We start from the raw sequence: 11,372 nt of genomic DNA on the forward strand, positions 1-11,372 counted from the left end.
GGGAGGAGGCTGAGATGGAAGCGTGCAGGTAGATCTTAGTTCTGATTGGTTACAGAGACTACGGCCCCTCCCCTGTCTCGCCTCTTTTTAATAAAGGGGCGTGACAAGTGGCAGTGGAAAACGAGGCAATGGCAGACAAGCGTCAGGCAAAGTTTTGTCAAGTACCAGCTTACAGAAGCAGAAGAACATATCTGGTGTGATTTGCTGTATTGGACGGTAACAATGTCTTTCAAGACAGCAGGTACTGCTATAAGCCGCGCGTTGTGGACTAAAGGGAACAGGACTCCTCCTGTTGCGAGATCTTGTAAAGTGAACGCAGTGTCCTCCAGATGTGTGGTTACTGGAAGTGGACGGCAGGCCGCCCATAAAAAAACCCAAAACGATGAGCAAAGTTGTGGCTCAAACTCCTGCAGAGACGCGCTTTTATCCAGCGAGCCTTCACCAGCCGCTCACAGACACCAGGCTGGGGGTAAGAAGAGACCCCAGGAGCCCCTGGGTGCTACTGGTGCCACTGGTGATACTGGTTTTACTGGGCGGTCGTACTCATCCACCGCCACTAAAGTGGACCAGAAGACTTACCTCTGGGCTCGTTACAGTGAGATGAAACGGCTGGTTCACGGTAAGTGGGGCAGCTCTATGCCACACAGTCCCGTGTCTCCGCCATTAGAAACTCTTTATGCACATTTCAGCATTTTTCTGCCCTGATACTTAGGGAACCGCTTTAGTCATAACCACGTCATCTAGTCCCACTGTTCCCAGAATAAACATGTTGGCATAAAATGCCCTTTATCTCTTGAAGACATTTTGTTCAGGGATTGTGTTCATCCTCTTTCGAAGTAGGTCAAATCGGACAGATGGCAAATTAATGCTGCCAGTTCCTCTATGCCAATTGTATTACAGTAATTAAGCTGAAACAACTGAATACCGCACGCGGTATGAGCGAAAGCAACAAGCCTATAACAAGTCAACAAGTCTGTGGTTCATCTTTCGGCTGCAACTCTTCAACAGCATCTAACCTCAACAATATAACCTGTTATTATAGCTGATATGCCATGATCTTGAAATCACTGAAATATATATTCTTATAGGGACTTGAAGTGTTCCTGTGGTTGTTTGGACTAGGGGTGGACAATTATTAAATATTATTGCATTATTATTGTTTCATTAGAATTACATCATGGTGAATTAAAGATGTGGAGTTATTGTGATACACAATTCGGTTGAATAAGTAAATTCTAAAAAGGTAATACTGATTAAAATCTGTCACAGAATGAGATCTAAAACAAAGTAAGGAATCTTATTTGAAAATGTCAGTTTGATCATAGTTACATTACCATGCAGTTCAATACAATGCACATCAATTTGATTATTTAGCATGTGTTTTTGCATAATGTAAGCAGATGTTGTTTATATAGCCATATCAAAATAATTTCCTATGATTATTGTGATGTTGATATTGTGATGTATTGTGATGTGATGTGATTTGTCCATATAGCGCAGCCCTGCTTTGGTATATTGTTTCACCCCTATGGTATCAATATAATACTGCTATAATTTTCCAGACTTATTTTTTGTAAATGCCAAAGCAAAACACGCATTGACAACATCCTAGGTTTTAATCTGGCCAGTCAAATGCCATCCCCTCTCTATGCTCTCTAATGAACTAGTAATGCCATAGAAATAATGTTTTGACATATGACATAGTATTTTAAGTCTGGAAAGGAAGATATTTCCAGCAGTAGAGCTGATGGTGAACTTGCCTCAGAGCGGGTAGATCCATCACCTCTGCTGCCCAGCTGCTGCCCCCACTGAACTGTGCCAGGACAGAAGGCCATGTCCCACTTTCACCCATGGACATGCAGTCAAACTGTCCCGTGTTCATGTTCCAGTGAGGGGTTTAGAGTCAGATTGGGAAATAGATTCTAAAATCTTTGTTTAATCTGTGCCTGTGTGTTTGTTGTGTGACTGTTGTCCTTGTTTAAATAAATAGTGTCCAGGAAAAAAAACAGGTGATGAAATAGATTATACAAAAACAAAAATCTCCATTTGGATAACAGATCATGAAAGATGTGCTCAGATTCAATGATTCATTACTCTACAGTGATGGAAAAAACTGGAAAAATAAGGTTTTGATTTCATATGGTTTGATTGTTTGCAGTGGTTTTTGGATTCAGTTCAATGAAAAGTACATTTAAATCCTAGAATTGCACATTGCGCAACTTTGACTTCTCTGTAATCCTGTTGTTGCCAGCCTCGCTAGAGGGACTGCTTTCCCCCCTGCAGAAGTGCTTAATCAACAGGTTTCCTAATCTCTGCATGCCTTTCCTCAAAAAAAAAGATTAGTGCTGAATTTTAAACTTTAAAATTTGAGTCAAACGTGGTGGCGGCCCAAACCCAGCGACGGTTAATTTGGATTATGCATCATCCTCTTAATTCTGATTAGCCAGTGTTAGATCTGTCTAAATTGATCTGTATTGTACTTGTTTAATTTGAATGAGGGTTTCCCATCCGCTCTCTCTGGATCAGACCTGATCCCACCAGGTGCCTGTAACCTGCTCAACTCCTCCACCATCTATGCCAACAACGAGGTCAGCCTGGCTGAGGTGGACATCTATGGCTTCGACTACGACTACACACTGGCCCTCTACTCTAACGTACTCGACACCATGATCTACAACACGGCAAGAGGCTTCCTCATCGAACACTTCAAGGTCTGTTCCAGGGGCTTAAAGTGTCTTGACATTACAACGGCATTTAGATTCCCAATAATTAATCCATTTTGTCCTTCTTGCTTGACAGTACCCTGAAGGTATCCGCAAGTATGACTACATTCCCAACTTCGCTGCTCGGGGCCTTCACTATGACATTGAAAAGGTGAACATTATAACCAAGCCCTTCTTTGGAAACAAAATTGTTAGATTGCAGCAGGAGAATACAGATAATTACAAGTAAAACTGCTTTTTGCCCACCCTTAAGGGTCTCCTGATGAAGATAGATGCGTTCCATTACATTCAGCCAGGAACTGTGTATCGGTGAGGGTTGATACTGTGTTGTGTGCAAATGTCCCAAAACGCTAGTAAGTCTTCGAGGCAATGCAGAAATGCAATTTAGCCCACAATTATAACCAACATTTTTTATTACTGCTTTTGATCCTTATATGCTGCAGTGATTTTTGCCCATTTCCTTATGCCCATCCCTGCTGCTGAAGGCTATTTTATTTTGTCTGATCCTGTTGCCTGGGTATCACACGCTCTGGTGCATTCATTCCTCTGTGGCGTCCCCAGGGGCCTGAGCCCGCTGCCAGATGACGAGGTCCTTCAGCTCTATGGGGGGACGCACCATGTCCCTCTGCAGCAGGACAGCGGCTTCTATGGAAAGGTGAGGCGGAGAGTTGTATGCTGTGTTATGTAATACAATTGGATCATCTATGTCAGGTACACCAGGTCAGTGGAGGGCAGACCTAAAAACAAATCAGTGCCTCTGAATATATATATACATTTTTTTTTTACTTTTATGAATATGTCAACTTTCATGTAAAATGGAGTTGAGGGGAGAGAACAATCTGATGAGTAAAACTATACATTCAGTGTAAAAACACAAACATCACATCCAACAACCATCCAACCTTTTAATCAAAACATGTTCTTTCTAATATTTTGAAAAAGTAAATGCCATTTTTAAGTATAATATTATAGTTCTCTGCCTCTTCTCTGACTGAATATGTGGTTAAAACTATGTTCATTCCAGCTTTGGCAGATGAAAAAGAGTTTTGCTTAACGTTTTAGGCTCAGCACATCTGTCATAATCTCATGCAGCAACTCTCGAAGCGTTCGAGGATTAAATGTGTTTGCTGTCCACAGTTGTGTCAGGTGTCTGGCTTTGCATGGCTTTACCATTACGTAAGTCCTGTGGTTGAATTTTGTAATCTCAGCTGTTCCCATGTCGTCATGAATCAACTGGAAGGCAGTTTTCTAATCCCAAATAAAGCTGACTAAAGCTGGACTCTGTGTCCAACAAAATCTGTTGTTCATAGTTAAACAAATCTCTATTGAGTCTGACAATCACACAGGTAATTTGATTAGTTTGCTAATTAGGAGCGGTTCAGGCTTTGACGTTTTGGCTCAAATAGTTTATGGTCCATCAAGTCTTTTAAGTACTTTCCTGCAGCGGGAAGTATGCCTCTCCATCTTCTAATCCTCTGTGAAAAACAGTCCTACCCAAAATCATTTTGCTGTGGCCCTCGTCTCAATTAGGGATTAGCTGTGTTTGCAGGGTAGCCTCTCAGTGGGTTCTTGTTTCACTGAAAAGAAAATGGTTCCAATTATTTAGCTTCATAATTAGGAAGCGGTTCAAAGGGGTATAGAGGTGTGTTTTCATTTTACAAATTCACACACATTTGCTGCATCCCTCCTAAACAGGCCAAATAAATCTCAAGCATTTAAAAATATTCTCTAACACAGGGGCCGAAGGTGAAACAGTTCATGGACATCTTCTCCCTGCCAGAGATGACCCTTCTGGCTGTGGCTAACGATTTCTTCATCTCCAACGACATCGAATACGACCCAGTTCACCTCTACAGAGACGTCTCGGTGAGCACGCCCACTGACTCTCACAGTACTTTTCATTTCACACTATATAAAGTTCTGTCCTCACCCTCTAGCTCATACCGAGAAACATACTGATGAGAAACATACTGACCCAGTTCATTTGACTCTTTTGGCATAGTGTGATTCTTCAGCTGGAGGCTCAGGTATCTGTTGACCTTGGTGAAAGCTTGCAGTGGATTCACATGGGTAGAACAGAGGACAATAACTGCTCTCTCTTGGTACTGGGGTGAGAGGGGTTTTTAGTTACAGGACAGTGCATGGTGTCCACTACCATATTCATCCTAATGTCAGTTTGACACAGACCTCGCTAGTTTACCGCTAGTCTACACCCCCTTTTCCATTTTTTTCATATTTACTTCAGCAGGCGGTTGTGTTGGATCAAAGAGAGCACCAAGAAAATTTGGAGAGCACAGATTTACTGTAGAAAACTGTTGTCACTGTGTAACATCGATCTAATCCTTAGGAAGCGATCGGTATGGTTCACATCAAAGGCTACATGTACAAATGGATCATGCAAGATCTGGGTGAGAAATCCATTTCTTACTATGTTGTGAAGCCAATATATTGCTGCACATGCTCTGACTTCACCGTTACACTTTGTACTCATAAGTGTTTTTTCTGCTCTCCATAGAGAAGTTCATTCTGAGAGGAGAGGAGACCTATGCTGTGTTGCATCAATTGGTCAGTCAAGGGAAGAAACTATTCCTCATCACCAACAGCCCCTTCAGCTTTGTGTAAGTGCCTCTATCAGACAGAGCCGTGCCTTCATAAGTGCCACCTGACTGATGATGAAGGCAAACAATACTGCTGCAATCTCTGTTATATTGATATTTTTCTGTCTGCAGGGATAAAGGGATGATACACATGGTGGGGCAAAACTGGAGAGACTTTTTTGATGTGGTCATTGTACAGGCAGACAAACCTCACTTCTTCACTGACTGTGTCAAGTGAGTAAGTGTTTCTGTGGTGAAGGTGCCACCCTCATTATCTGATTCAGAAAAGTTAAAGTCAAAAGTTAAGTCAAAATGTATTTCAACTCAAAAATGACACCGAACATGATAAATTCACAGTTTATTGTATTGGAGTTTCAATTGTGACTTTTCACCTTGCAATGTCCTTCAATATTGTCACTCTCTCAGGCCTTTCAGACGCTTGGATGGAAATGGTGACCTTCAGTGGGACAAGATAAACAGTTTGGAGAAAGGACAGATCTACAAACAGGTAATACAGAGGGCAAACTACACAACTGTGGAAAACCCAAGATCGCTCCACCACTCACATTAAGCAACCTTATTTCCTGTAGTTTCTTGTCTCGTCAACATAGTGGTGTGCACTGCAAACGATGAGTCACATATTAAATGATTCGTCACTTCAAGGATTTCAGTATCGCACTGTCTTGCGAAAACAAATGTGAAACATGACTTTGTTCTTCACATGATTGTGCAAAAATGGGGTTTGAGAAGGAGGAGCAGCTGGCAGCACTTACTCTGTGTGCACTCATTTGTCCCAAAAAACAAAAAAAGAAGTGCTAGATGCAGAATTTGGAAATTATAAAGCCATAATGACGTGTTGTTTTATATTTATAGTTTCCATCTATTCTGCCGGGTTTCCTCACAAGCCATCATTGGTTATTGCTTCTCACCATTCTCAGAACTGCAAGAGCATTGCAGATTTTTTTGCTGACAAAATCAAACATGAAATCCTCTGGATGTATGAGACAGCTCAAAGTGTCTGTGAAACTCTGTGTTTCTCTGACTCGCTCAGACTTAACAATCTTTGGTAACTTGTCGTTCCAACATGAGGATTTTGTCTTCAAGAACTTGTCTGGGACAGCTAAATCGGGCCTCAAGTTGTGTAGTGTGCGCCCGGTTTAAGTACACCTTTACTGCTCTCTCTCAAAGCGAAATGTTACCTTATCACCTCATCATAAGGCTTATGTGTCTCTATGTGCATTTAATAGCTGTGTTTCTACACCATGCATGTTGTCTCAGTCTTAATAAACTAAATGAAATCCCCTGTGGTTTGTGGCTTTTATTGTTGTGTTTCAGGGGAACCTGTTTGACTTCCTCAGACTGACAGGCTGGAGAGGATCAAGCGTTCTTTACTTTGGAGACCATCTTTATAGTGATTTAGCTGTGAGTGGCAAAACATCATGATGACATTATCAGAGATCAATGAATGCATTAGAATTCCACAATTAATCTAGATTATTTTGTTAGGTATTGATCATGATTGTTAATCACAATTATTAGTCTTTATGAATTTAATATCACATTTATTTTACTGCCTTTTATGTATCTTATAGCAGTGTCTTCAGTATTTCCAACTGCAGTAGGAATTCTAAATGAAATGAAAATTTTCAATATTGCTGATATGCCAATCTTCTATGGTTATTCATTGTGAAAACTAAAATCACAATATAAGATTTTACATGAATAATTGCGCAACCCTAGAATAGAGGCTCAGAAAGACACACACCTACACAAACATACTAACAGATACACACACTGCCCTGAAAGACACTGTAATATTTATGGGAAAATGAATGTATTCTACCACAGACTGAAAGGCTTCAGGCCAATTCTGCATTTACATTATGTTCATTGTATCTAATCAGTGGACTTTGAGAATGAGCGATCCTGTAGAAGCCTGGTGATGAAACATGTTGTTCACAACAATCTATTTTGTTGCTGCTGCTTAGACACATTGAAGAGATGTAAACATGTGCCTGAGACAGCTGAGTGGTTAAGTATCGCACCTCAGGAGCCACATATGTGGCCCAGGATCAGATTGCCCTACAGCTTTCTCCTGTTTCTCTCCTCTCAGATAAAGATATGTAAATATGTAATGGGTCCTTTCAGAGTGCGGTAGAATACTCTCATCCTACGGTGGCCGAGAGAGCTCAACACACTGCAACTTAAGAAAACACATGCAAATAGACAAAACACAAGCAAATTAAGAAAACGTCTTCTTCAATTTGACAACACATGCGCTGCAAATACTCACAACACAACCAAATAGACAAATGCTAAAATAAACATTAAAATAAACCAAAAAAACTTACATTTTAGCTCATTTTCCAACACCACTGACGAGTAGCCGACTTCAATAACTTCAAAAGTTACAAAACATTGAACAACAAGCGTGTCCCAGCCGGGTTCATCACTTTTTTGTGTCCTATTTGCAGCGCGTTTGTCTATTTGGTTGTGTTGTGTGTATTTGCAGCGCATGTGTTGTCAAATTGATGAAGATGTTCTCTTAATTTGCTTGTGTTTTGTCTATTTGCATGTGTTTTCTTAAGTTGCAGTGCGTTGAGCTCTCTCGGCCACCGTACTCATCATTGTATGGACTGTTATTAATGCTCTAACAAGCAGCTTAGTAGAGCACCGCTGTGCACAGGGCATCCACAACTAACAGACTCTAGTATTCATATTATAACACATGGTTGGATGTTACATCACCCACACACGTGTCTGACCAAAGCACTTGTACTTGTTGTGGCAGGACCTGATGTTGCGACATGGCTGGCGCACAGGAGCCATAGTGCCTGAGCTAGACCTGGAAACCAAAGTAGTGAGCACCGAGCAGTATGCCCAGAGTCTCACCTGGCTGCAGGCTCTAACAGGACTACTGGAACGCCTGCAGGTGAGAGATTCACACCAAGCACCTTTGGAGTGGTTCAGTTGAACTCCGGTGGCACCAAATAATCACACAGACACCTGGAAATGCGGGTTTGGGTTCGTTCCTCTTCCAAGAGAACTGTGGTGCAGTTCCTTAGTAACGAGAATGTAATTGGAACCAACTTCAGGAAATTACCCCAAAACTCAAGGTTTTATGGGTATAAGGAAACATACGTAGACATCTGTTACCCAGCAGTTCCTCATGCTTGGAATGCCTAGCATCACAAAATGAACTTGAGGGTAAACTGCAGTCTGGGATGATGCTCATATTCAGCTATTTCTTCATGTTTTCTTACCTGGTATGAAGCCAGGTTACCAAAACTAAATGAGCCCATTGTGTGTTCATATAACTTTAGTTTACAAGCCCTTGTTTGCTTGTAATTGGGCAGTGTGAACCTAAATGAACCAAATACAAAAATTAAGTTAGGTTAATTTAGGTTTGGACCAAAGAAAACAAACTGTATGTGTATCGCAACCTTGAGCTGAGGATCTGATAATTCTTTGCTAAAATATGGGTTAATCTTCCATCTTTAACAGTTTTTTTTTATTTTTTATATAAGAGTACACCTTGATTTGTTCATACTGTTATATTCATTTTTAATCTAGATGCATCGGGACACAGAGTCAAAACAGGTTTTGCAGGAATGGCTCAAGGAGAGAGAGGAACTCAGGTGAATACCACTTATATCTTAAATGCATTTGCTACATTCTAAATCTCCGTATTCAGCTAAACATCCACTTTCGCCTCACAATGAACTTGCTTTTGTCAAGTGTTTCACTGCATAGATAAATCATCTCAAAGCGCACCATGATCTTTTATTTTCCAGGTTGATGACCAAGAACCTGTTCAACCCTCAGTTCGGCAGCATCTTCAGAACGTGCCACAACCCCACCTACTTCTCCAGGCGTCTGTGTCGTTTCTCGGACATCTACATGGCGTCCCTCAGCTGCCTGTTGAACTACGACCTCTCCTACACGTTCTACCCCCGCCGCACCCCTCTGCAGCACGAGGCTCCGCTGTGGATGGACCAGCTTTGCACCGGCTGCATGAAAACCCCTTTTCTGGAGGAAATGGCTCACATACGATGAGAGCCGCCACTGCGCTCTCCTCATGGACTATTAGGACTTTATATTCTAGGCCTGGTGAACACGGCAGATAGCCTGATGAGCAAGGTTTATTTAGGCAAGTTAAGTGTAGCACAATTCCCTCCACAGGGCAACTCCAACTCCTGTCCGTCCTGCATATTGACCTACATACCCAATGAATTCACTAGAGGGCGCTGTAGATTTAGTGCTGGTCAGACAGCACGCCGGTTCACTCAACGTCATGGTAGGAGAGACACTTCTCTCTAAATCAAAGTAGTACAGAAATACTGAAAAACATTAGGCCACTGTTTGCAGAATTAAAACAATAAAACTAAACAGAATAAAACCTGACATAACTATGTGTTGTCTCTGTTATTTACCGTCCTTTGTACGCTCGAGATGTTCCTGTTGATGTGATAATTATGCATCAGAATAAATATAAATATTTTAAGATTACTGAATTATGGACAGGATCACCGTAGCCTAGTTATATGGAAATAGTCTCGGTGACTCATTTCAACGTATATTCTTCCAGCGAGGTGGGATTGTGGAATATTCTCCCTCTGTCAAATCTTCTGCAAACTATTTTCATTGGTGGTTTGGTCGCTAGGCAGCGCAGCATCCATTCATCAGCACGGTACTCCGCACCTCAAACTCACTCCTGCTCGCTGCCCGAAGACAACACCAACGGTACTGTACTCTATGCATGCTACAACACGGAGTTTGGCGAGCAAAATACATCCACGCCCACGTAGAATGGTTATTTATGTGGAATATTGTCTTGGCTACTTGTAGGCTAACTGAATGTAAATAGTTGGTGCGGAAACACCGAGTCATAGCAGTCTTGGACAAGTTTTGTTATGCTTTGATAGAAGCCTACTGTGCAGGAATCCTTCGTGTAGCTACTTGAGATTTTCGCAACTCTATAGCACTATAGTATAGTTACGTTTGTGATAATCAAAGTGCATGGAGTGAATGAGAATTTCACCCACAGCACAATGTGACCACTACATTGTAGTATCGGTGCCGACGTCACACGAGACGTTTTCGATGCATGCATTCCTCATGAAAGCATCAAATATGCATGAATCCAAGGAAATCAGGCGAAAACCACAGGGGGACACAGGCTCTCTGCTCAAACATTAATTTTCTCGGGTGAAACAAATGGATTTAACTGCTTTACTTTCAGCACAGCTTGTTGCTTTTCTTTTGCTTTTTTATCGATGCACAGTAGCCTACTTGGCTGCCTCTCTTTCTCACGTTTTGCCATCAGTGCTATTTCACCAGCATATGTTGTATCGATTGATATCCTCCTTGTCTCAGCTGAAAGCAAAATGACCAACTTGTGTTTTTTCCATCAGATGTCACTGCAGATCTGTCATGGCTGTTTATCACCGGCCTTTGTAAATAAAACATATAGGATTCAGCACTCTTGGGGTCAAAATAGACACACAGAGAAAGTGGAAAAAGTAGGAGACAGAAGTTCCTGCCTTCAGCTGCTCCAATAGCAATTGCCTTTCATTCACAGATCTTCCTTTGGGCCCTACTGTATGTTTGCTCATCTATGGTTTCTAACATTTATGGCAGAAAATGTATTCACACCCTATGACACATGTAGACATACACTGATTAATTGTACCTTGGCTATACTGCACATTACTGATAGTTTTACAGATTGAGGCATTTTATGACAGCATGGCATCTTCTCTGAATCTAATGATATAGGTAATATTGATCCATGTTTGTGGTTAACTGCAATTACTTTGGTAGAGACCACTTTTCTGTCGGACCCCTGCAGTGCCTCCTGTTTGCTCAGCCAAGCCCTGAGTGTGTGTGTGTGTGTGTGTGTGTGTGTGTGTGTGTGTGTTGTGCTGTGTGACCCTCCAGCATCGGTAATAAACTGCTCCACTTGGCACGCCACCACCTCTGCTGGCACAGTCTTTGTTGACTGCATATTGCATCTTGTATTAAATTGTCTTTCTGTCTGAGGTTCGGATTG

At 41.6% G+C, this 11,372-nt stretch overlaps 1 protein-coding gene across 1 annotated transcript; it reads left to right on the forward strand.

The window, feature by feature from the left end:
- The first annotated feature begins 127 nt into the window (after nucleotides 1-127).
- nt5dc2 (5'-nucleotidase domain containing 2) lies at nucleotides 128-9,717 on the forward strand. The gene is made up of 14 exons (XM_071538991.1): nucleotides 128-619; nucleotides 2,527-2,711; nucleotides 2,800-2,874; nucleotides 2,977-3,032; nucleotides 3,285-3,378; nucleotides 4,461-4,589; nucleotides 5,071-5,131; nucleotides 5,239-5,341; nucleotides 5,453-5,554; nucleotides 5,747-5,828; nucleotides 6,656-6,742; nucleotides 8,112-8,252; nucleotides 8,894-8,958; nucleotides 9,115-9,717. Exons 1-14 carry the CDS (start codon nucleotides 223-225, stop codon nucleotides 9,374-9,376), a joined length of 1,839 nt encoding a protein of 612 aa, XP_071395092.1. The 5' UTR covers nucleotides 128-222; the 3' UTR covers nucleotides 9,377-9,717.
- The last annotated feature ends 1,655 nt before the right edge of the window (nucleotides 9,718-11,372 follow it).

Source organism: Centroberyx affinis, unplaced genomic scaffold (genome assembly GCF_046629955.1).
Source record: "Centroberyx affinis isolate AG114_WGS23_722 - 3 ecotype Tasmania unplaced genomic scaffold, CSIRO-AGI_Caff_v1 ptg003381l_1, whole genome shotgun sequence".
Lineage (NCBI taxonomy): Eukaryota > Metazoa > Chordata > Actinopteri > Beryciformes > Berycidae > Centroberyx > Centroberyx affinis.

Excerpts from the sequence above, each read along its gene's own strand:
- nt5dc2 (XM_071538991.1), top strand. The coding sequence starts at position 223 with ATGTCTTTCAAGACAGCAGGTACTGCTATAAGCCGCGCGTTGTGGACT. Across the intron at positions 620-2,526 it reads GATGAAACGGCTGGTTCACG|ACCTGATCCCACCAGGTGCC; the intron begins GTAAGTGGGGCA and ends TCTCTGGATCAG. Across the intron at positions 2,875-2,976 it reads TTCACTATGACATTGAAAAG|GGTCTCCTGATGAAGATAGA; the intron begins GTGAACATTATA and ends CCCACCCTTAAG.